The 26,849-nt window shown below is 40.0% G+C and overlaps 1 protein-coding gene across 1 annotated transcript in view; it reads right to left on the bottom strand.

Annotated features, from left to right (window-relative positions):
* Positions 1 to 216: 216 nt before the first annotated feature.
* The window catches only part of sema3aa (sema domain, immunoglobulin domain (Ig), short basic domain, secreted, (semaphorin) 3Aa), a 39,996-nt gene continuing 13,363 nt past the window's right edge, over positions 217 to 26,849 (bottom strand). Inside the window, exons 2-17 of the mRNA XM_079582763.1 lie at positions 20,659 to 20,819; positions 19,639 to 19,701; positions 16,423 to 16,542; positions 15,040 to 15,130; positions 14,835 to 14,954; positions 11,658 to 11,800; positions 10,685 to 10,799; positions 10,535 to 10,604; positions 6,917 to 7,061; positions 6,607 to 6,826; positions 6,433 to 6,524; positions 6,301 to 6,342; positions 5,929 to 6,086; positions 3,723 to 3,790; positions 3,485 to 3,633; positions 217 to 2,585 (exon numbers count right to left, since the gene is read on the bottom strand). Of these exons, the coding sequence (XP_079438889.1) occupies positions 1,905 to 2,585; positions 3,485 to 3,633; positions 3,723 to 3,790; positions 5,929 to 6,086; positions 6,301 to 6,342; positions 6,433 to 6,524; positions 6,607 to 6,826; positions 6,917 to 7,061; positions 10,535 to 10,604; positions 10,685 to 10,799; positions 11,658 to 11,800; positions 14,835 to 14,954; positions 15,040 to 15,130; positions 16,423 to 16,542; positions 19,639 to 19,701; positions 20,659 to 20,819 (2,438 nt within the window). The 3' untranslated portion in view covers positions 217 to 1,904. The remainder of the gene's footprint in view (positions 2,586 to 3,484; positions 3,634 to 3,722; positions 3,791 to 5,928; positions 6,087 to 6,300; positions 6,343 to 6,432; positions 6,525 to 6,606; positions 6,827 to 6,916; positions 7,062 to 10,534; positions 10,605 to 10,684; positions 10,800 to 11,657; positions 11,801 to 14,834; positions 14,955 to 15,039; positions 15,131 to 16,422; positions 16,543 to 19,638; positions 19,702 to 20,658; positions 20,820 to 26,849) is intronic.

Genomic DNA, 26,849 nt, shown 5'->3' on the forward strand with positions numbered 1-26,849 from the left:
CAATGTAATGTGTTGTAAAGCGTCATTTATGGCGTCATCTTGTGAGTGAAGTGGAAATTACAAATAAAAACACAAGTAGAAATCCTGGCGTTAACAGTACAAGACGTACAATTGTTGTCTTTTCATTCACAAAATATGACGCACATGGTTGTATGGCTTAATCATGCCGTGATAAAATGATGCTCCACGATGCAGATTAACAATGAAACAAGGAGATTTGTAACAGAGATGTTTATTTAGACAACTGAATGCATGCCAGAACGTACTGTTACAGCAGTGGTAACTTTTAGCTCTCTCATTTGTCTAATGGGAGAAGGGTAAGAAGATTGGGTACACTATCCGCGCATAATTTATTGCACTAACACCTTTTCTGTCGTATGCTGGGAGGGAGAAAGACCAACAGAGGGCGCTGTTGAATCATGGAGGACAGTTCAACTTTGGCAGAAGTGTTATCACTGTTTTTGGCAAAAGGAAAAAAAGTAATTCACACCTTGCTTTGAGGGAACTTCACCTTTCTCACAAAAAACATTAAGAGACATTAAAACGATGCATTTACTGTAAATAGCATTCACATGCAGTATAACATGTCTTGTCCTCAGACTAGATTTGACATTTTCTCCACTATTACAGAGATTCACAGCTAATCTTTTTTTTTCAGGTTGGGATTTATCTTACATTCAATGGTAACTCGATGAATGTGAAAGACTTGAAGAAATGAGTAACAAACTTGTGCTTATTATTGGGCGGGAGCTAGAAAATGTGGCTCATGTCTCAAGCCACTTGTGCATTTCTCATCCATTATACAGTATCTACAAAAGGTTCCAGTTCCAATTTTGTTGGTCCATCACACAGTCCATAGTTGCTTATGCCATTGTTTTTTTTTTTTTTTTTTATCATACCAATGAGAAAAAATAAGATTAAAAAAATAAATGCAACCCTTTCACAAAACTATGAGCAATAAATAATAGTAAAGTGGTGTTCTTGTGCTGTAATAAGTACTGTATATACACAACGATATTTGTATTATGTATGTACACAAATAAGTGGGTTTTAGCATCTATAATCCCAGAGAAAATGCACGAGTTATAGGGCAACAGTAGAATAGCAATGATGCACTAGGATTTTATGAGGTGCGTCTTCTCTATCATTTGAAGCACGAATTTTGAACATTTAAAAGAATGCATGTAACAATTGGCAGGGTGTAAAAAAAACCAAAAAAACAAAAAGTAAAATAAAAGAACTAGCTTATTAAACATTGATTGACAACAACATGCACAATGCGTTTCCTGCCTCACGTCAAGTTTAATAGCAAAGCATTGTCCCAACACCGAGGTCGATGAAATGCTTCAACATGAGGGCCACCGGTGCAGAGCAAGCCTTTGTTCACCTGTAAAAGGCGCCATTGTTGCTCTGTCGCTTTAAACGTCTCCACGAAATGCTCTTTCCCCTTTCCAACAGCTCACTAAAATATCCCATGTATTCTGCAGTTCACATGCTCAGGTCGGAGAGGGGCACAATGTACAGTTGCACGAGTTTCTTTGTTTCTCCAGGTCTGTTCCTTTAATACTGTCTCTTCACGGGACGTCCACTGTAGGAACACAACACTTTTAGTCCATTTTGTAACCTATATACATTATTAAGAGGCTGCCTGACCACATCTTGGGCAGTCGTTATCCCCGCACATTTACAGTTAAAATTCCAGTTTAAACCATTTTTGTTTTGTCCTTTTCACAGGTTATACGTGTGTTTCTGCAGCAGCGTTTGTGATGTAATGGACCTAAAACTGCTCTAATGGAGAGGTCACTGGATCATACACTGATTACAACACTAAAGAAAGTCTAGAATGCTTAGACGCATGGGGCTTTGTGCTTTATGTCTTCCACAGCAGTGCTCGTTCCTCCCCTTCAGACGCTCCTCGGAGGTCTCTGCAGCTCGTGGGTTCTCCTGTTGCGTCCTTTCTTGTTCTCTTGCATTCGTCTCCATTTCGCCGCATGCTGGTTGGTCAGTCTGGCCACGCCCCCGGCAGTTTGGGAGGCAGCCTTTTGACCGCTTTGCGCTTTCTGGTTGTTCCTAGTCGCTTGGCTGCTGAGGTTTTGCTGTGGCGGGTTGAGGCTCCGCTGTGTCCCCTCAGCTGCCGTTTCGGGCCCCGCTCTGCTCTGTGGGGGGGCGCCTTGCTGCTTCTGAGCGTTCGGTGGAAGGGATTTTGGCCTTATTAATGGGTTAGGGCCAGCTCTGTCAGATTTGCTGTTAGGTGTCTTCCCTTTTTTCTGTTTGCGCTCTTTCTTCCAAACACGGTCGCAAAACTCCTCCACGCTGTTGAGGTCCGGGTGGTCCAAGAGAGACAGGAAATCCCGATACCACATTCTGTGTTTGGGAGCGGGACCCCCACTGTTGGCCACAGCAGGGAAACCTGGTAAGATGTCGCCCAGTTTCTGTGTGGGGATGACCTGCAGGTTGAGTCGCATTAGGGGCTGGATGAACCCGTGCTCTACAGCGTGGCAGTGGTAGGTCCCGACATCGGACTGGGACAGAGTGCGGATAAGCAAGCCCTGATCTGTACGCAGGATCCTGTCGTCAAATCGGATCTACGATGAGAAGACAGTAACGAAATTAACAAATATAGGATACATCATGTACAAACGCTTCATTTTGTTTTCAATCATTGGTCGAAAAAGCATTTAACAATTCCATTCATGGTCAATCATAAGGAAGTAATGTATCTCCTGTCTGCACATTAACATGCACTGTCCTGATAACATACACCAATTATTATCACTAATAATTATATTCAAGCATTTAAATATAAACATAAAACATTAAAATAAATTAAAGTGGAGAATAGCAAAGCAACATGAGTCCACGCAAATATTTGATATCTTACAGTTTGCTTAATTAACAAAACACAGTCCACTCTGTCAGTTAAGTGGAATTATAAAAGTATAAGTATACATGTGTGTAGAAATGAAAGACCCTTACATCCCGAGGTCAAAGGTCAATCTAAATATCTCCACCCAAAAGTTATGACCCCCACAGGGTAGAGGCCAAAGAGCTAATTACAAAATAATCTAGCACAAGAAGGTAAAGCCTGTGGCAGACTGGGAAGTTTTGACAGATAAACAAACTGTAGTTTGTTTAATTTAATTTCTTATTTCAAGCAAACAGTGTGCCAAGAATAAAACAGCAAGGATAGGCCACACAATAACAATCACTTATTCACTGATGCTTGAAATGGAGTGGGGAGACGTAAAACTTACTGAACCCCACACTGACCTATCAAAGAATGTATACAAACAAAGATAGCTGCTTCCTATTCATATTCTATCATCTCAAAAATACATAATTAAAAATTAATTGTAGTTGCACACGTAGTACATACTGATTTACAGGTATTACCACAGGTAACAATAATTTTCAATGAGTTTGTAGTGAAAGTGAAATAATGAATAACAAAAGAAAATGAGGCTTTAGACAAAGAAATACAAACCTCTATTTTTCTGTCATCACTGAGTCTCTGCAGTTGCCAGTAGATTCGTGCTCTCTGAGATTTAGGACTGCACTCCAGAAACATGCTGCTGTTCTCCACTCCAAATACAGTCCTGTCCTCAATGGTGCCTCCCATCCCTTCAATATCATCTGTTCAATGCAAAGAAAAGTGAGATACGTCCATTTGAATGTGTATTGTTTGTGTGTAGATGAACAGTAACTTACTGTGAATGACTTACCATGATGTTGAAGGTCTGAGCACTGGGACAGAGGGTCACCATTTCTGATGTCTTGTCGTCTGGTACGCCTGGGGACAATATCCATTTTAGTAACTTTATTTCTACATTCATTCAATATCTAAAGGGGAATACATAGTAAAATGTCAAGCAAATTGCTATAACATACATAAGAGAATTCATGAATTCAACAGCATCATTAGTGGGCTCTGTATCACTGATAGAATTGCAGTTGTCAAATGGTGGGTTGGTTCCCAAAAGGAAACGCTTTATATTAAAGGAACAAGCCACCATTTTTACATACTGAGATATATTCTTGCCTGAGCTTAGACGAGTTGATACGTAACTGTCTGGTCTTTGTGCATTTGGCCTCTCCCATTGTATTCCTATTGCTCCAAACGGTGTGAAGTTGGAAGCGTCCACGCTCTTCCACAAAGACCAGATAGGTATGTTTCAACTCATCTAAGCTCAGGTAAGAACATATCTCAGTATGGAAAAACAGTGGCCTATTCCTTTAAGGGGAGCTCATTAAGTATTAATAAGGTATATTCATAAGCATTAGTGATTAATAGGCCATGAATTACATGCTTGTAAATATATAATAATAAGATGCTTTGTATACTATTATAAACTAACATGCTAATAGGCTATGAATAATATGCATATCCATGGCCTACGCTAATCCTCACACTAACCTTAATCGTAACCCAAACCCGTAGCTCTAAACAGATTAGTAATGCTTATTAATACCATATTATTATTTCACAAGCAGCTCTTAATTAAGAGCGATGCCAATATGGATTAATTGTTCTTTTATTAAGGTGTGATATAAACTGTCCTGCCAAGAAAAGGTACACCAGATGAAAAGTACGAAGTAAGGCTTAAAAAATAAAAATCGGTGCTATTATTTTTTGTCCACAAGGGGGCAATGTTACATTACATTACAACTCCCTCAATCGTAGGTAGGTTTTGTCCTTTTACCACTGCTGCTTATTCAGTGTATCAGATTGGTGGTAATAAAAGAAACCAAACCTTGGCATCAATGCAAAGTCAGAAAATTGCCAATGGAAAAACAGTACATGTTCTCTCTGAGTAGGTATTGCTGCACTATTTCTCAGTGTATGTGGCTGTGAACATTTTGAAGTGCTGAAGTATTTTTCCCCTGGACCTAATTGCCACAGTGAAATAATAGTGTTTGACAAGTGCTATAAAAATCAAAGACTTGTGGAGTTTATGTAAGCCAAAGGTGAGGTATGGAAAAGGACAAGCAGTGGGAATAGAAAAGCACACGTAAAGAAGAAACAGATGGGGTTGTGTCTATATTGCCTTCATATGGCTTTGTCCCTTTATTGTACTATATATGCCCCAAATATGTTCATTTCCTGGTCCCCCGTCCCATCTTTTTGGCTGTCTGAGCATGTGCAGTATGGAGTCTCTGCTTTTCATTCAAGACAAGAGGAAAAAAAATTCTCCATGTGGTAGATAAAGGAGGGGAGTTGGTCATGGCCTTAACCACGGGGTGTGCCAACTGCACTCTCCGTGTCAGACTCAAGTGCACCACTGGCCTGCTGTGCATTGTGGTGTGCAAGTGTGTGAGCTGTAGTGGTCAGCAAGTCCCTCCGGATATAGCAGAGGGTAATTTGAGGGTGAGCTTGTTCATACCTCCTTGCTGTGGGGTGAAGTGGTCAGACATCTCCTGTTGGCTGTAATTTACCGTGTGTCTTTTGTGTGCACTGTGCTGGGGAGTAGCATTTAGACACTGTTTTTTTTTTTGGCAGGAGATGAAAGCAGGATTCTGGATGTTGATAAGACATTCTCAGAGTACAGTATCTGCCTGAGCACAAATAATTACTGTATTTTATGTTGCTGTAACAGTGAAGCTTGAGATTTCGCCAATTTATTTTCTCTTTTCACATTGTGTGCCTGGTATCTGTGTGCTTGTTTGGATTCACAGACTGCTGGAAAGTGAGGTCAGAGAATCAAGGTTGTGCACAGTGATGCCCTTGAGCAAAACATTTATAACAAAGCGCATTAAAGCCAAGAGCAGAGCCAAGTCCAGGTGCAGTGATACGTAACTCCCAGGTGTGAGCACATGTGACGTTATAAATACAATGGGACCATGTAGCTGAAAAGAACCACACAACCTTGGCAATCCCTCTGGGGATAAATAAAGGTTAAAGAAGAGCATTTGTTTGGTAAGTGCAAATACCTTTTGGCGGTGGGGAAGTATCTTGAGCACTCGGTACCGTCCCAAGCGCAGTAAGGGTCTCTGGCCAGGCAGCACTCCGCACAGGCTTTCCCATACACCTCACACCGGTGCAGAGACATCTGTGATACGCCCAGCGCTGAGCCAAGGTACAGCTGTTGCTGTGGGAGCGCAGAGTAATAACAAAGACATAAATACTGGTCGTTGCTGAATGAATGCTTGTCAAGAGTGTGGTCAGAGTCAGATTCTCAAAGAAAACATCACATTTGTACATTTAAGAATTTTGATGAGTGTTTAAGGGCTCTTATAATTTTCTCATTGCAATGACATCTGTCCACATCTATTGAAATTATGATGTGTGAAACATGCTCCTACCTGCTTTGTTGACAGCTCCATTGCAGTGATGGGAGTAGGTTCCTGTAAAACAAAAAACAGATGAGCATTTTATGAGCACATTTTTTACATAGTTGACAAAGGATGTCACCTTGAATGAATCACTAGTCTTACCCTAAAAACAGTCATCTCCTCCAGGACAACCTCCTCTAGGTCATGCCAACTCTCCCTGGGGATGGTCACCACCTTCAGCACAGTGCCCCTGTCTGTAAGAAATACCAACAGTCACGTTTAATTGATGCACACTAAAAAGAGCTCACAGACCTACAGCAGGGTAGACTTAGGCACCTGTGCCAATGAACATGACATCGTACTGCCCATCCTCAGCCTCAACCCGGTCCACCACCAGCTGTGAGAATTGGTAGTCTGCATCTGTTCGCACCATGATGGGACGGCCTCCTATGGGCTGGACAGGGTTGTACATGGCGGGGTGACCACGGGCAAAGGTGATGACATCATCGGGCAGGTCTTTGGTGGAGTCAAAACCCCCGAAGGTCTTACTGGGACACTGGAAATCAAAAGCTTTTACTCATATTGTACATATTTATTTTATACTATGAAATCCGATGCAATGTTAATTTGTCTGGAGGAGGCTTACAGTGCCAGGACGAGGGTAAGGTACTCTCCCTTGGAATGGTACCCACTGGTAGTTGGGGCCATCTCTGTGCGCATAAGGTCCCAAAAACACTCTCCTGATGTCTGCCATGTTGTACATACACACTGCCGAGCCTTTGAAGATGTTACTGCAGAGAAAGAAGAAAGACGGTTTTCAAACCAACAAACACCTCACAATATTGTTTTTTCAAGTACCATTTTTGACAAAATAGAACTTTGAAATTGGACAGTATTGAGCACCCCCAGATGTGGCCTGCGCACCACCAGTGAAACCTCTCCACAATTTGTGAACCGCTATGTCGGACCAAAAATCTTTCAACAATCAAAAAGGGTTGGAGAGCATTCGAGCTGCAGAAATCTAGACGGATGACTCCGATAAACAAAGGGGATTTGTGAATAATCGGTCACACAAGACATGGATTAGGGACTTGTGAAATCTTGAAGAAAGACAACAAAATGACCCTTCGGCACACAAAGACGCGGAGAGGAGAGGACTGTGATTACCTAAGTACGGACTGACAGATGGGAACTTCTCTGTGATTGCTCCCAGCCTCCTGAGAACAGACAGGAATGTGGGCACGCCACCAACCAAACAGGACCTGTGCTAGACAGTATTCAAAACACTCTCCAATATTTAACTAGCACTTTGTATGAGCCAGATGGGTGGATTTCATTTTTAAAAGCAAATGAATGGCAGAGTGAGGCAAGATCAATCCGTTATGAATAAAAAATGAACTGGGTGTTGTTTAGCTTTTATTTTAGGTTGTCCAAGATCATCCAAGAGACAACATGACAAGTGAAAATAGATATGAGGACTGTCAGATCCAAAATAAGGGGAATATTTCAGAATATGTTTGCTGTTACTCAGCTAAGTTATTTTACAGCTGTACTTTTTACTTTATTCAACTGGACACATTTCTGCAAGTATTCCTTTAACATTTGGAAAAATCTGAAAAGGCAAAATTAATGAAGCCTCTATTAAGATTGCACGATCAGTGTCTATTAACCTCTTACCAAGCAAGGTTTTTTATTTCCTGCCGAGTAATTACGCAGCTTAAAGTCTGATGTCAAATTCCATCTCGCGTTCACCTATTAATTTTGTAAGTGCAGTTTAATACACATGGCGGTACACTACATTTTGCTTGTAGGAAGCTCTGAGTCCGGAACAATTTGCAAAGTGCTTTGTCTTGCTAACTGCAGTGGGAAGTGGTATTTCACAAATTAGGGATGTTGCTGCCGTGCATACAATGACTGGGGCTCACTAAAGCATGGAAGATGAATGGATTAGCATTTGAAAATGTTAATTACTTACAAAATTCAATTAAGTCCGAGACCAGTGCTGTGCGCGGTTGAGGAAAAGGGTGGGCATATGTTTGCATAGACACAGTTGATGACAGAAATGAATAGACTTTATGCACACACAATGCCACAATCAAACATTGATCTCCGGGCCTCATTAAGCAGGGATATTAAAAGCTTAAAAAAGCCCTTAATCTCTCTCCTATTCATCTCTGAAAATGCGCCACTTAGAAAACCAATTAAACCGCTCTTTTCTTCAATGCCCCATAATTGATTTTTATAGTGTGCATGGGTGTAAGAGACATGCACACATGCAATTGTCATATACCTCATTTCCCAAAGTGCAGAAATAAGGGGAACTTAAGGGTGTGGTGTGGTCAGTGTGAATCATATTATAACTATACCATTGTATAACTTACCTAATGATGACTCATTACTAGGCAAGGCAAGGCAACTTTATTTATACCGCGCATTTCGTACACAAGGCAACTCAATGTGCCTACTACGTGATGAGATATTGTGTTTTTACATACTTGTATAACATCAATGATTTGATGATAACCTTTGATTATAAAACTATATCCAAATCACAAGAAACTAGAATACTCGCAATTTCCTCAAAGAGAAACAATAAACTGTTTTGCAAAACAGATTTTGGTCAGGACCTTTTAAAATGTGGTCAATTTTTAGTCAATTTTTTGGTAACGCTTTATATTAAGGTGTGCTTGTTACGTATTAACAAGGTATTAATGTATTAATAATATGCTTGTAAAGTTTTAACACACTGCATGTTATACTTTTATCTGCTAACATGCTAATAGGCCATTAATAATACGCTTATTCATAGCCAACCCTTAACCTAACCCTAACCTTAACCCTTACCCTAGCCCTAAAATGATTACTAATGCTTATTAATACTTAATGAGCACAACTTAATCTAAAGCGATACCAGTTAATTTGTAGAGCACAATTCATACACAAGGCAATTCAAAGTGCTTCACAATGAATTAATTACAGTAAAACCAAGAGTCTAGATAAAATACTGTCAGTCATCACATGCACAGGTAAAAAGAACTGTTTTCAGCCTGGATTTGAACATTGAGGCCTGTCTCACATCCTCATGAAGACTGCTCCAGATTTTAACTGCATGAAACTGAAATGCAGCCTCCCCGTGTTTAGTCCTGACTCTGGGAACCACCAGAAGACCCCTCCCTGAAGTTCTCAGGGCCCGAGATGGTTCATACGGCTCTAACTTGTCAGAGATGTATTTTGGCGCTAAACCATGAAAAGACTTGTACACAAGCAGAGCTGTTTTAAATTCTATTCTCTGAGCGACAGGAAGCCAGTGCAGAGACCGGAGCACTGGACTAATATGGTTCTGGTTCTTTCAGGACTGTCTCGTTTAGAGAGGCCATAACTCTATTGTACATGTTTCTAGAGGTAAGAGAAACTGGCGCATGTGGAGAAAACCTACGGAGACACGGGACGGACATGCAAGTTTATTTCACAGTTACAGAGCTTGCTTTGTCAAATATTAAAACTGCTTTTTCAAAACCTTTATCTTTAAATGGTAAGGGATAATGACTGCCTGTATCTTTAGTTTACGCTGCTGACCTTTCCCAAAAGATTCACAACAAAAACAGATAATAGTATTTTTCATACCTCACTAAAACCAACTGTATATGCTTTCCTCTATGTTTTCCCTTCAGAGCATGCTTGTTTAAACCACCACACCCAGCCCATTGGAAACTCAGCTTAGCCGCGGGGCAGTGGCCTGGGGATAGACATGCATTCCTGTTGAGTGAATATCGTGTTTCTCTGGCTCTAATCTGATTTCCCTACAAGCCTGTGCTGCCAAGCTTTTCAATAGGGAATGGGACAGGTAGCGCAGCGGAGGGATTCAGCTAAAAGCAATCTCTGCTACAAGAAAAAGTGGAAATTTGGAGAGGAGTATTGGGGGGGGAAAGCAAAGCAGCCATAAGACACCTGTAAATGGATTAGGGAGAGGGGATTGCTTTCAGGAAATGCGCTTGGTGGCTCGCATCCTGCCGTGTCATTTCAAAATGGTTTAGATATTTCAGATAAAAGGATGAAGAAAAAAGAAAATCCGAGGCATGTGTGTTTTTTAGATTGAGTTGAAATAACTTCTCCAGTATGGCAGTATGTTGAATGCATATTAGGTTTTGCTCCTCTCCAGGCAACAAATCAACAAAACAAATACGACACTACCAGCATCTGTCTGAGTCAGTATGTACCCGCACACTTGGAGGTTGTCATCAAAGAGATTTGTTTTGGGCTGTACCTGGAAGTGGTGAACACAGCGTAGATGAGTGGGTTCTTGGGGTCCTTGGCGCTCATCAGAAACACATCCTCTAAAATGACAAGAGGAGTAACACCAGTGAGATTACTTTTTCTAGCAATAAACGGCATGAATAAAAGGACAACAGCTTACGTAGTTCGTCAAAATGTGTGTCAATGCCGTTGACCCCGGGTACTGAGCACATGAGGCGAGCCTTGAGAAATGTTGTCCACTTGTTGACCAGACTTCTGTGGCCGCCCATGTCATTCTGCATCAACAGGCAATGCCAACAACAGATTTTGAATACTTTGTATGCTGAAATGTTTAAACTTAAAAAAAGAGATTTATTAAATATTATCGCTTTAGGTTAAGGTGTGCTCATTAAGTATTAATAAGCATTAGTAATCATTGTAAGGTCAGGGTAGGGGTTAAGGTTAGTGTTTGGTTAAGGGTAGGCACTGAATAAGCGTATTATTAATGGCTTATTAGTATGTTAACAGATAAAAGTATAATAAGCAGTGTGTTAATACTTTCCAAGTATATTACTAATGCTTATTAGTACCTTATTAATGCTTAATGAGCACACCTTAATATAAAGCATTACCAATATTTATATTAAATATAGTAATTTAAACATAAACTCAGTTTTTAAATATATTTCAATTATGTGTTAGAATCACAAAAACACTTTATATTAAGGAATGCTCATTAAGCATTACTGGGGTATTAAGCGCTTGCATCACAATAAATCGTTATGATTTTGAGAAGGTTTGGACTGTTGTATTGCTAATGGAACTAGACAGATTTTTTTTTTTTTTTGGTCTCATTTCAAGTTTTTTTTTAAGCAAATTTATGCTTGTTCCATTGGAAATGTTACTTCAAGACGAGTCCAAGCCAACTCAAACTCAGCAATACCTAGCAGTACCTATCAATTGATAGGTACTAATATACTAATATCGACTAACATGCTAATTGGCCATGAATAATGTGCTTATTCATGGCCTAGCCTTAATCCTAACCCATAACCACAAGCAGATTACTAATACCTTACCAACACCAAATGAGCACCAACTTAATATAAAGCGATACCAAATAATATTCTTGTATATATAAAAATGTGCGTTACCTTACACAGTTGTCCAATCCTGGCAATGGTGGCCTTCCCTGTGTGCTCGCCATCCATCGCATTCTCTTTGAAAAACAGGAAAATCTTGTCGTCTTCTGGGTTGTCGCTCTCAGGGATGAGGTGCACACTGACGAATCTTGGATCTATTAAAAAAAAAAAACACAAGTTATAGTATCACAATATAAAAGTTACATTCGCACTCAAAACTAAGCAATTACAACAACCTAACCCCTGTGTCCCTACGACAAGCCCCTCACCCCAATTTGACACCTCCGGATTCAATCCCCTATGATATTATCCAGTCACGGCTCAGTAATATCTGCCATTTACTTTTCACCCTTATGTTACAGCATCTGACTTTACCCGCGAGCAGTCTCTCCAAATCCAAATCCCACATAACCCCTGTCCCCCAGACCACATCCTCACAGACACACATGGCTCTGATTGTCCCGGGCCACACTTGAATAAATTGAAACTTTTATTTAAGCACAATATATGGAGCCCTGAGGGTGTAGAGCTCTCCTATCGGGGCAAGAGGACAAAGAAATGCAGCCACTGTGGCAGCACCAAAGAAACACAAAACGACACACTGAATTCCCTATTGGGAAACACTTTAGAATATGGCCTGGTAACTCCTGGGTAGTTACTGTGGTACATCCCTGGTACATCCCTGGTACGTACACTGGTGCGTTTAGATAATTACAGTGGTACTTGATAGTGGACTTCAGTAGTAATTCCTAAATACTTCAAGTGGTAGTTTCTATGTAATAACAATGCAAGTATTAGATATGTACTGGTAAGTAATGCATATCAGATGCCTAAAGTGGTAGTTACTGGGTGGCCTTTTTATCTATTAGTTACCACTGTATGTACCTAGAAGCACAACTAATATTACTTAAGATGTACCTTATATTAAACTAGTAATTACCACTGTAAGTACCATGGTATTACTGGGCCGTATCCTAAAGTGTGAATTTGCTTTAAAATGTGCCTCAGATATAGTTACTCTTCACCACTGCCTGTAAATAAACTATTAGTTGAAGAGATGCAAGGAGTGCCCTGTTACTGTGTAGGAGAGTGACTGTGAAAGAGGCGAGTGTGGCCAAAAAGGGGGACCCAGATTTATATGTGTTGTGTGACTGTGAGAGCTCGGGTATGAAAAATGCGTATCCCCCACTCACTCACACACACACACACACCCACACACACACACACACGCTTCAGTCCTCTATTGTGAACGCGTCCTTACTGCAGCATGATGAAGTGTACCGCACGAGCACAAGCATAAGAACAACATGCTGTCAGCACTCGCAGAGGTCACACTATTCATTATATGTAACAGCTAACACAAACAACATTATTCAGGGGGTGGTTTGGTCCGACCCCCGACACTGCAGCGGACATATTTTGAGATTTAGGCCAGTTAAGTCTTCATGATAAAATGATAACATGTCCATGCAATACAATCGCGCTACTTTTAATACACAAAGCACTTTCTTGTTTTGTTATTTGTGTATACAGAGGCATAGTGCATTTTATTCTTAAATATTAATCTGTTTTACCAAGCACATTTTCTCGAGTTCGGCCTCACCCAAATCTAAAAGCTTTGTAGAAGAAAGTGTCAAAATAGCGACAAAAATGAGGATGAAAACGCAACAAAAAAGTGACAAAAAAGAGGCAAAAGACCGACAAAAACTTGCCAGTAAAGCAACAATAACACAGTAAAAAAATCAACAGAAACAATACTTAATGGCGATGAAAAAGCAACATAAAAGCCACAAAAGAGTGACAAAAAAACGTGACGAAAACGCAAAAACAAAAGGGACAAAAATTTGATAGAAAAACTGACAAACGACAAAAAAGCACCTGAAAAAAGCTATGAAAAAGCATCAAAAACACAACAAAGAAACCCTACAAAATGTGATAAACACACGGCGACAACGCAACCAAAAAGTTGTTATACTGGCTAAGCTCTCCAGTCGAGAAGCTTTTGGATTTGCGGTTAAAGTGGGAGGGTAAGAGGTTAAAGTTACTGGTATTTGTAATATACTTTCATATTTGGTTAACATAATAAACTGAGGATTTCTACCAGGATTTTTGCCAAGCAGTTTTACGAAATCTAATGGAAAATCCCATGAAATATGTATCCTATTCACAAGAAGAAGAAATCCATAGACTACGGTATACCTCACAACACTGGGCTGGGCAAGCCTCTAATCCCTTCCTTTAGTCACTCTTTACTATTACCCCATTCATATTCTCCTGTGTAATGAATACCATAAGCTTTCTGACGATGCCTCAATAGAATATCTCCACCCGGGACGATCTCGGCACAATTACGATCCCCGCTTTTTAGAAGTATTGTGCTTCGTATGAAAGAAAACAATCCCCTCATTTGTTTGAACCCGGTGAAAGATCGATTGGGGATTAAGGTCATAACAATAGTTTCACCTTCAAACCAGCTCTTTATGAGGATGTCATGGTAATCAGCACGGCTAAAGACTGTATATGTTTCTGATGAGGATGCATGGGGGGGTGGAAATTGGCGATCTCGGAATCCGACTCCGCCATAGGAAAGAACAGCTGAGACTGGATTAGCCGTGTGGGAATGCGGGGGAAAGGATGGCACGGTCTAAACTGACCCTTTGTGGCTCGGTAAGTTCACGGTGGTGCCGACAGATAGCGAGAAACACTGAGGAGTCGATAACTGGGCTAATCTGACTAGGACAGACGAATCCATGGGCCTGCTGAATGGGCTGTGATATCTGATGTCTGCACAAGAATGGAAATGATGGTCTGAGAGGGGATTTAAAGCTCAGGTCTTGTCAATGCATCAAAGTGGTCTTTTCCTCAACGGCTGGGAGGTTTCCACTTAGGTTTCTATGACTGATGAGTTGTTTCAAGTATCCAGAGACAATTCCAACATTATCTTTCCTTTTTTTCAAGAAAACTAAAAATCTAAATTATTCACCGATAGAAACAACGCTTACAGGGGATATCTCAGAGTAAACATCTCAAGAAAAAAACAAAAACGTATCATAGCATCTTATATCATACGCTACTTTCTCCAAAAGAAAACAAACAACAACAGCAGAATTGTCTGAACGAGCAAAAGCATAGCAGTGCTCAGACCGAGTTCAAATGCTGTCTTTACTATTGAGGACAAGGATGACTTACCATTCAGCCATCGTGAATCGTGCTGCTCTGTCCTGATCGGATGCTCGTCTCCCAGAGTTCGGAAAATGGCAAAGTCTCTTCCCATAAAGTCTGCAGATGTGCCAGAGTACAGCTCGCCATCTGCCAAACAGAACGAGAGTTAGAGACAATTTGTTCTTGCTCTAACCGCATGTTTCCTGGAACTAATCAGGCAGATCAAACTCACCGATCAGCAGAGAGGCCGACAGCATCTTGGGGTCGTAGGGGCTTTTCCCGCGGCCGTTCTCGAAATGTTGGGTCATTCGAAAGATGTTGTCCTGGAGCAGAAAGGGTCACAGTTCAAAGAGTGGCTGTTATAAAGCGTAAACCTTTTTTAAGAGGAATGAAAAAGTAGGGGAAAAAAAGAAAACATCAAATCTAATGCAATATGGTAACACTCTATAATAACTACACCTTATTCAGCCTTAATAAACTTTAAAATTTAAAGCAGAACTAAATAACTCATGCCCCTAGAGGACACAAGCACTACTGCAGGTGTCGTAGCATGTTTTTTTTACTCATTAATTAGCCGTGAGAGTAAATACTACGCTGACAAAAGACAAAGGGAGAGGGGATATTGTACATCCAATTACACAATGGAGATAATTTTTTTCGCTCAAACTTGGCTGTAAATACTGTTTAAGTGGTGATAGCCTGCAGTTAGCTTAGCCCGTTAGCCTGATAGCTTCTTCTTCATGATTCCATTAGTGTGCATTGTTGGCTCCGATCCGGTGGCAGCGAAGTTGCAATTGTGGTTTTCTGGTCGGAGACACCAGGGGGAGATAAAAGACCCCCCAATCATCCCATTAACACTTGTATTACCCTCAGAGGTACTACAAAAATGATTTATTAAGGTAAACAAGTGACTTAGTACTGCTTTAATTTAATAACTACTTAACAATAAGTAAGTGAAGTATGTGAAGAACTATTCATTATGAGTCGGGCATTAACTGTTGTAGTTAAGTAGTTATTAAGTGTTAGTCAAATTCATTGTTCATGATGAATTAAGTGTTAATTCACAATTTATTAAGGCTAAATAAGGATTAATATAAAGTGTTACCCAATAATTTATAAGAATCAATCATCATTCTTTTTGATCAACTTCTGTCTAAACAACAGTGAACACATGGCGCGATCTTTATCTGCATGGTGTAGTCTGTCTCTCCTTTCTTCACTGTCACACACTGCAGAGCCCATGCTGCTATATTGATTAACCTGCAGACCTTTTATCAACATGACTTATTAAACTTTAATGCAAAAACAAAGGGGAGACATTGACGGAAAGACAGCTCGATGAGGTGAAATAATGAACACAGACGGCTGAAACGTTGATGAAAATACCCTGCATCACAGGAACATGCGATGCTTGTATAATAGTATAAAAAAAGCATCTGAGCCGTGACAACATTATGATGATGACAATGATAACATTTAAAAAAACACAGCATTTATTCAAGCACACGAGGTAAACTGCATATTTGATGTGCCCCAGACGTTTGCACAGAGCTGTATGTAAATAATTAAGCCAGGCGCAGAATAACACATGGTGTGAGTGTGAACCAGGCCTCACCTCTGCCCTTTTGCCCATCTCCAGATAAGAACAAATGGGATGAAAGGCTCCTGTGCCACAGATGTACAAGTGTGTATGGTTGTACGGCTGTAGCACGCGAATAAAGTTGGAACACTCTTTCTGGAAAATAAAAGAGAACATTTTATTTATCAAAATTACAGCTGCCAAATGAATTTACATCCCTATGCACTGCCTCCCACTGGTTATCTTTTAATCCATATGGTTGAATTTTCTACACTGGCACGCAACGCAAACCATCCTGTTCATCTTCTTAAGTGTATTCCTCCCAAATCCACTTCTTGCCTTTCAACAATAATCTTTAAATCAAACATTCATACTTTTAATATACTTCAGCTCTGTGTTTTAGAATAGACTAATCAAAAGCAGAAAATGATACTACACAATAATTCTGCTGGTATTATGCTTAGAAGGGGACTTTCCACTTTCTATGTGCTCACAATTGAATCCCCTTTTAAAGAAACCCAACCTGTAAGTAAAGTCTGCTTCACATCTTTAATGATCCACATGTTTGAATTCACTAAGGCTATTTGAGTTGGCGCAGCGGCACATGTTGCTATAGTCCCAGCGGTGTGAGACTGTTTATTAGAGTGCTAATCAACAGGATTGGTTAATGTGGGGCGGCTTATTAGCAGCCCAGAGGACCTGATTTGGGCACATGTGTTTAAGAGATTAAGCCTGGGTTTGCCTAATTATAAATACATCCTTGATATCCCCCGAACAAATACATGTGCACGAGCGTAGGGATTTGGGAGTGTTGGAGACAGCTAAATTATCTTCTTCTTTATACCACATGTAAATACTTTGGCTTCGAGATCTTCCCACGTTTTGTTTTGAAGTCACAATTATGTCCCTCATGTGACATATATAGTAAATGCATAAAAGTCCTGACATTTTCCAGAGCTAAAAGTAAATTGACTTTTGGATCTCAGGGCTACTTTTGTTCTCGAACAAGCGTGCCTGTTTCATTTCACGGTCAAGATCAAATATACTTTTACCCGGTAATTATTTACAGCCGAACTTGCAGGGGATTATCAGAGTATTCACACCTTAAGATGCATGGGATCTATTTCCTGACAGACCCAACAAAGCGATGCCCATTTAAACCACAAGCCCGTAGCTGATTAAAGAAATCTCACAATGTCTTGCGGCTGACCCCAAGTTCAGACTAATGATTTTACCATGTCCTCCTCAAGACACATTTCATCAACTTTAGCTCAACTTCTGTTCACGATTTGACATGGGGTCCTAAAGTCAATCCATGAACCGTATGTGGTAGGTAAAAACTGAACATGGTAGATGCCAGATTGCAGGAAAAAAATACAGTATTGGGTATCGGCTACAAATATCCGATCCTGAAGCGATAGCAGTTTTGTCCCTCAACACTTTAAAAACACAACTTTCACCAACTAAAGTAAATATAGGCATGCTGTATGCCATTTCAAAGCTAAGACCTGGAGAATCTAATCGCTGAGTTAGTTTTATCCAATGCAAACACATTTTTTGATCGCCGCGCACAATTTTAAGTAAGCCATGCCCCTAGAGGCCATGAGCGCTACTGCAGGTGTCGTAGCATGTTGCGTTTTTTTTTAACTTATTAATTGTCCATGAGAGTAAATACTATGCTGACAGAAAAGCCAAAGGGAGAGGGGATATTGTACATCAAATAACACAATGGAGATTTAAAAAAAAAAAATCATTCAAACTTGGCTGTAAATACTGTTAAAAGTGGTGCTAGCCCGCAGTTAGCTTTGCCTGTTAGCCTGTTAGCTTCTTCTTTGTGATTCAACTAGTGCGTATTGGTGACTCCGACCCAGTGGCAGTCAAGTTGCAATCATGGTTTTCTGGCCAGAGACACCCAGGGGGAGACCCCCAATCATCCCATTAAGTCTTGTTACTTAGTATTGCTTTAAGAAATAACTAATATAACATTACGCACGAGTTGTAATGATCAGATACATTTTTGTGAGAACCAAAATAGCTGGTCATATCTTTAATGTAGAAAAGTCCAGTTTTTCTTAGTTTATGTTTTTCCATTACAGTTTATCAATAGATACCCTATGATTGATAACATCTTGTTTGCAATAGAAAAAGAGACTTTATTGATCTCACACTGGAGAAAAGAGGACAATTTTCAATTTTAACTCACATAAACTACTTTTAAGAAAGTCTCTTGGTATCGGTTAATATCGGATGTCGGCAGATACTCAAACCCCCGGTATCGGTAGCAAAAAAAAATGTAATCGTGCACCTCCACGTGAATAGTAAAGGTTAAATTCTACAATCACAGATTATATCAAGCATTATTAGTGAGCAATATGACATAGCACAAGAACACATCTTTCTGACAAAAAAAAAGGAAAAAAAAAATGTATATAGAATTGACCCGATGATGATAAATCATGACACTGGACTCTCGTGAACCTGCTGTCGTATGCTAAGCTCTACTCTGCATTAAATTATCTGCAACATCGCGAGCCACGTTACGAGCTTGTGTTGCCAATAGAGTGATACAGCCATTAGGCATTTTTGTAGAGAGGCAGCTGTTACATTTGTTCTGTGGTTGCCTGTAAATTGTGTTTTTTGGAGAAATGGACCAATTTGAGAGCACTCACCAAATGCTTCGGTAATGTCCTAATCAAGGCACTCCGGCTCTGCTGCTCTCACTGCCTCATTTTCAAGGGTAAACATTTTCACACGGCACGCAAATACCTCATCACTGTGTTCTGCGAGATTTGGCACCCGCTTCCCGCTCAGTGAGTTGTGCGGTTGCGACTTAGATGTGAACGCACAATCCAAAGTGCTGGGTTAGTGGAATCCTTGGGATATTTGGAAGTATGTGATTCAGGATAATCCGAAAATACCCTTCACCCACAGCAGTCGGGACCCAACCAGGCATGAAATTAAGATCAGATACGTGTAAAATGGCCACGATGTGATAACGTTAACCAATAGCACTGAGCACACAAACAAAGCCTAATGACATATATTTTGGGTCCCCTGTGCAAACTGTTTAGGTCGATAAAGGGAAATAAACAATGCTCGCCCACATAAATCTACACAGACTGGGCCCACTGTACGAAAGGCACACAGACAACACAAATAGTTCATTTACGGAACTGGCCGCAAAAAAGGGAGTCTTCCAAACAAATTCCTGTCTCTGTGTGACAAAATCTGGTCATGAAAGTGTTGACTTACCCCATAATCTTTTCCTGCCCACTTGCATTCATCCCGCTTTGACGGGGTGGCAGGCCACGCAATCTATGCAAAGAGGACAAAGACAAAATCACACCATGCAGCAGAGGAAGAGGTTTCAAACATGTCCCGCTCAACATTTACTTATTTACATTTTTTACTGATATTATTCCATTTGCTTCAGCACTTTTGCTAGTTTAGGATTTTTGCATGTTGCACTCACTGTACGGTATTCCAAGACCATTGTGTATTTTGTTAACAGAAGGGGGAGGTCATTTTTGAGAAGTGAATATGAATGTTCAAATCCTCAATCAAAAAGCTACTCAAATCTTGAACATATGGTTGCACTTTGTTATGAGGGATAGGATTGGTTGTCAAATAAATAATGGCTTAGTGCTGTCTTAAAGGCAGATCCATCTGTGGCCTCCGGTGTCAGGAGTGTAAACACACACATGGAGCATGACTGTGGTGTGAGCTTCAACAGCGTGGAAATGATTACATCCCCTATATCCAGTGAGAGGGAGTCACCTTTGGCCACACATGTGGACCAGCTCTGGCATGAATACATTCTGTGGATGTCCACACATGGTCTTTTTGAATGGAACAATGGCACAAACAAATTAACCACTCTTTCAACGGTATTTTATGTAATGGGAAATTCTATTTCTTTGAGAAATAAAAGCGCATTATACTTTGTTTAATCACTACTTACTTTGAGCCAAAGAGGGAGAAATAAAACAGAGGCACCCTCCATGCACTGTAAGAGCGCTGCAGTGCTGCTACCCCCCCCTCTGTATAACCTGCAGACTGACTCTTTGTCTGTCTGTGATAGCGGCCCAATCAGATAAAAGAGCAGCTAACCTAGTCCAGGTGCTGTAATGGAATTATGCACGGCCCTGTCTGGACCAGACGGTGAGAGAGGGATGAAAAGAGCAGGAGAAGAAAGAATTATGGTCTCCAGAGGCAGCAGATGAAGAAGTGAAGTGATGAGAGAAAAGTGGAAGAGTGCAAGGGAATCCTTACCATTCTGTGGTCTCTGTTAATGTTCACAAGGTCAAAAGAGAAGATATGGTCTTCTGCGCCCACCAATAATCTCCCTCGCTCCTCGTCAAGTAGAAATGCATCGTAGCTCGAACTGTTTGCTAGGCCATTGAAGGTTACAAGATTACTAGACTCTAACATCTCTGAAAAACAAAACAGAAAGGAAAGGGAAAATGAATTATTGTCACGATGAGAAGCATAAATTATTTGATCTACATCGAGTACATCGAGTACATCAAGTACATCGAGAACTTATTTCCAAGCCATCACAGAGAACAGAGAGGGTTTAAACATTGTTTTGCGGGAACCATTGGGCATTTCTGTTATTTTCTGGGCCGGCCCTCCACCCCACACATTCACAAAAACAACTCGTAATTCAGTTATAGCGTGAGACATTCAGAGTGAACACAGCATGTCCCAATCAGAGACACAGTTCAGACTGTTGAGCCGTGTGATTGGTTAAATAATTCATCGGATGTCGGGGCCAGGCTGTGTGTGAGTTCAAGTGGGTGTAGGTGGCATTTAGCTGTAAAGGCCTTATTATGAAAATTAACATTTAAAAGAGGGTGACGGAACATTTATTTTGCCACAGTGTTGCTCAGGTGCGCAGACTGTGCTCAAAGTACGTAGACCAAAATACTACACAGCTAAATAAAAAACATCTGTCAAGCATAAGTTAGTGTTTGATTAGCATTACTCATTTAATCAGTTAATGACAATGTAGGGTATATTTGAAATAAACTCTTAAGATGACAGTTGTCTATATGTTGAAATGCAAAATTAGTCACCAATGTAAACAGTATAATCAGGCTACTGTTGCTGTCCTGATTTATATATTTTACATCATGACACAAACAACAGTAAAGGGAACCTGTCTGCCACTGGCTGGTTTATTTGAGAAACCAAAACACATGCTTTTTCTTTTCTCACCGCAGGTACCAGCCTTTAATGCATCACTTTCACTTCACACAACATCGTCCATCATCATCAGTGTCACCAACATAGACCCTCACCAAAGCTAAAGATGTACACCCCCCCTTTACTTGTAACTATACTGTATGCACATGCATTCTAGTGGTCCGCCCTCCCAGCGGAGCTCTGATTGACGGGCTGCTATAGGAGCCATCTGTGCCCACTCGCAGTGTGTGTAAGATCTTGGACATCTGTGTCTACATAAAAGAAGGGATTGAGAGAAGGAAGTAGTATGGAAAGTAAGAAAGAGAGAGAGAGTGGGAGCGCTGGTGGAGAGGGGAGTGGTTGTCACATAATAAAGACAGTCACAGCTCATCTGCGTCAGAGCCATTTCAGAGCAACGTGTTTGAGAAAATAAAGAAGGTGGGTGTTGGCCTGAATCGAGGTCTTTGGTGATGCTTGGTGTATTGTAGCACAGATGGACAGAGCATGCACGCTTGGATGTGAGAGTGGAGGTATTTCTGCTCCTGCTGGACAGGCCAACACCCTGGCAGCCACACAAAGGACATATGTGGAGATAAAGTGAGGATCAATGTACAAAAATAGCCAGCCTATACAATATAGATTTACTTCATATGTTTCCTCATCCTTGACGACCACTACTGTAGTAGGCGGAATACTCTTGGACATATGTGGCATTATAACATTTTTTAAAAGTCTTAAAATTTGTTGATTTGGTAAAGTATAAAACTGCTCTAATTATGTACAGGGCAAATTCCATAGTAACAACCAAAATCTATTTAGAGATAGAGATGCCCATCACAACTATAATTTGAGAGGAACTAATCAATTGTTTCAGCCAAATGCAAGGGCAGCCCTGAAATCTATGTGCATCTCAGTGAAAGGAATCACTTTGTGGAACAAACTAGAAGAGGATAAAGAAAGTTCTCATTCAGTTTAAACTTGAAGTACAAAAATGGGTGAAGCAAAACCACACAACTACTGTTTTTATAGAAGGTGAATGTTGTAATATTAAAATATACTTTGCCTATATGTAGTGTATGATGTAATATTGTTTTTTTGTTTAAATAATAATCATATATCACACTATACTGAGTACCATAATGCAAATTGTAAAGGGGGGAGCCTATTCCTATTCCTCTTGGCATTATTCCGTGTTTACAACATGTTTCTATAGGGAAGAAGGGGTGTAGAATCAGAGTAAGTTTGGGCCTGTCTGTCTGTTTGTCTGACTTTTGTTAGTACTTATTGTCACTGTAAAATGTTGTATTGTTGTATTATGTTTCGTGTTGAGTGGTGCGGTGAGGGGGTTGGAATTCCTTTAAGCGTTGCTTCTTCCATCCCCTTTTCTGACTGTATGCATTTAAATTGAAATTCTTTTTTTTTTATCTTGTATTTTCACCTCTCATCTCATTAAAATCTCTTAATTGCAAGTTTGAAACAAGCAGACAAACAAACAAACAAACAAATAAACAAACAAACAAACAAGCAAACACCACTGCCACTGTGCTAATTTAGCCACTGATTTCCTGGTTCGTGCTGGAGGAAAATGCGCTATATTTTGACAACAGCACATAGGGTCTGCTTTGGCTTTCACAAATGCCGTGTTTCCATAAGTATCTATGAAGTTTACTCTGCTACAAGAATTAAATATTGATGACAACAATTACAAGATGACATTTAATGGAAAGGAAAAGGAAAGGAAAGTTTATTTGCAGAGCACAATTAAGCAATTCACAGCGCTTTACAGAGAATGTCATCAATAAAACAAACAGTGATATTATTAATGAAATAGATAAAAAATAATTGAATTTCTCTCATGCACAGCTGGAGTTGAAGCCTGTATCACATCTTTAGGATCATATAAAACTAAAAAAAACGTAGCCTGGAGACACTCCCTGAGGTTCTCAGGGCCCCAGATTGTTCATATGCCAATAACATGTCAGAGATGTGCTGTGGTGCAAGGCCATAGAGAGACTTGTGCACAGCAGGGCTGGTTTAAAGTCTCATTTCTGAGCGACAAGAAGCCAGTGCAAAGACCTGAGCACTGGACTAATATGGTCGTATTTCCTTTTTTTGCTCAAGATTTGAGCAGCAGTGTTCTGGATTTACTGCAGCTTGTTTAGAAAGGCCAGTGAGCAGGCACATATGTCACATGGATTAGTCTCTTAAAGTCTGGTTTAGACACTATACATTTAACTCTGTAATAATCAATGTAATCAATTTAATGTTGCTGTTAAAGTTCAGGTCTGAGTCCATTATTGCTCATAAATTTCTAACCTTATTTTTGGATATGAGAAAGAGAGACTCGAGGTGACTGATAACACTTTATCTCTTTTTCTGTTGGCCAAAAAATATTTCAGTCTTGCTGGTTGATTTGCATCCACACACTGATCTGTTCTGTGCAGAAACAAACTGCACATAAACAAAACCTGGCACAGTCGGCCGCATCTTTCCACTATAGTAATAATAAATGGTGTAAATCACTCCGGCACATTTGTTAACAGTTGAAAAGACTTTAAGACAAATGTTAATATTGTAGGTATGTAGACTAACTAACAAATGACACAAGGTCCATTGAATGATCGCTAAAGTTCAATAGTTTCATTAAAACAGTAAACAGATGGGTGCAGTGCTGTTCATCCACAGTGCAGCAGATCACAGAACAAAGATGCTAAAATAAAATAAAAAATATACAATAATAAAACAGTCTCAAGACACATTACGTCCACAAGGGCATTATTGAAGAACTTCAGGGCAGAAACCTGAGGACTATAGCATAAAAAATGCAGACCAATAAAATTATACACTTGCCCTCTCTGATTTATGAAGCTATCTATTTCCACTCTTACTTAGTGCTCCTTTGGCACCGTGCATGTAACTGAATCATCTTCGGGTGAGATCTAAAGCCTTCAACCGGGAACGCTGGAATCTCAGAGGTCAGTCACGAAAGGTTTCCTCCATTCGGGCCAAAGAACGAAAACACACATGCATATTTCAACATGTGGTGATCTCTGACATTGAGTTCACCAATACAAATACACACAAGACGCCCTTATCGGGCCTGGAATCGACTGCGGTTTGGAGATTTGGAGGGAGTGGGGCAAGCGGACCTTAGGACTTCCAATCAAAACAGAGACAAGAAACTGGATCATTGAATATGTACGTTCTGACAAAGCATGGGGGAAAGAAACAGCAACCACACCCTTAAAGTGACATACATAATATTATTATTGACCTATATGTTTGCAGCGCATCCATTCTGCCTCGACATGCTCACAACACACAACAGTTGTAATCCAATCAGCAGTTTCGCTTAGGCAGCACCATCCAGGGAACACTGCCGAACTCAGCAACTTCTACCTTCACCACGAAAAAAACGCACCCCATTGTGCACATGTACGATACACACTGTTTGCCAATGATAAGTCAAGATAATAAAGAATGTGCATTGTCCAATCTTGATGCTGCGGTGTGTCTCTCACAGCCACTTCTGTCCCACCGTGTCCTGTTACACAAGGAGTCGGGGGTCTTTCACTCCGACATTTGCTTCAGACAGAGCATACAATCCAGGTAAAGTGAGCTAAGCAAACACCATTATACCTATGGGCTGAGCTGTGTGTAAACATGTCTGACTTTGCACCTGTCTGTATACGTATGTCAAACCCCTTCATGTTCAGTTTATCAATGGCATATAGCGTAGTGTTGCATTTTGGAAACATGTGTAACTTGACACATAGCTGCAATAGTAAATTTAGTCATTCAGCAATCATGCCTCATGCCCTGATAAATAACTCTACAAACACAGGTGAAACTCGACATTTTTTGTTTTTTTGCTTTATTTGTCACTATACGTGAAAATAAGAATATCGTTCAAATGTTTACCTATTTCTGTAATTCAACTTAATTTTGAAATCTAATATGTGATATAGACCCATTACATGCAAAGTAACATATATCAAGCCTTTAGTTGTTACCATTTTTGATGATTATGGCTTACAGTCCATTTTAAAAATACATTTTATGAGATTTTTAATTTGGGGTTTTTACAAGCTGAGTCATAACAATTAAAATTATAACAAATAAAGGCTATACATATCTCACGTTGCATGTAATGAGTCGATCATATATTAGTGTCACAGTTTGCCCTTTTTAATGATATTCTAATTTTACGAGTTTCACCTGTAAAAGTTTCCTGCATATTTGCATCGTCCCAATTCTTCACCGGGATGAGTTTATAGGCCTGTTTCACTTTTCAGGGTCACTTTCACAGAAATGCAAGAAACCTCGCCTGCAAGTTCATGAAATTGATGCAAATGCTTTATAATTAGATGCAGTGTTTCCCCCATACATGTCTGAGTCTGCAATATATACTAAAGGAGGACAAAACTCATTTAATTTCAATACTTGGAAAAAAAATTAAAAATCAGGCTAAGGCCTTTAAGTAACTTCTACAAAAAAGATTTTAGTTTCACTGGTATCGCCGAGTACGGAAACAGAAAGCAAACTTTTTTTAAATGTATTTATTTTTTTGGGTTGTTTTTGCAAATGTATCAGGCCATTCAAATTATGCTGCAAACAAGTGCAAAAGTGGACATACATTTGGACAAGAAAAATGGAATGAAAGGAGAAGTTAATGCAAAACAATCCATAACCTGTCAAGTAAAAAATTTATTGTCATTGCATATTAATGAATGCCATGCAACAACAGATCGTCATGCCAGCATGATTAAATATAAAACACAACCAATGTTTGGTTCATTATGTATGTGCAACAAAAGACACAGGCACAGTTATGAGCACTGTTTATGTGCTATTCCCATGTGTCCCTTTGAAACAGCACATACTTAATCCATTCACATAAATGATAATGTGTCTCTCTATCAAACCTCATTATGCAAAACAACCAGGCCCTTGTCTTTTGAAAGCCCCTGAACTGAAATAGAAGAATCACATTTAAATTTCAAGTGCAATTGTCAGTGAAGCACTCTCCTGTCCCCTCCTCCAGCAGACAGGCATTTAGACGCCCACGTGCAGCCAGCAGCGAGTGATGGGAGCTCATAAAGGGAAGGCGACAGGGCATTAAATGATGTTTATCTGTCTGTGTACGTTCAATGGGAAATGTCTGCTTGAGTGACACAAACATAAAATGAAAAAAAAAAAAAAACAGCAAACCAGCTTTCTGTTTTAATCAGCCTATACAAAAGGTAAAAGTTTTTAAAAGTAAAAAAAGGCAGCCT

The sequence above is a fragment of the Gobius niger genome (genome assembly GCF_951799975.1).
Source record: "Gobius niger genome assembly, chromosome: 2".
NCBI classification, from domain to species: Eukaryota; Metazoa; Chordata; class Actinopteri; order Gobiiformes; family Gobiidae; genus Gobius; species Gobius niger.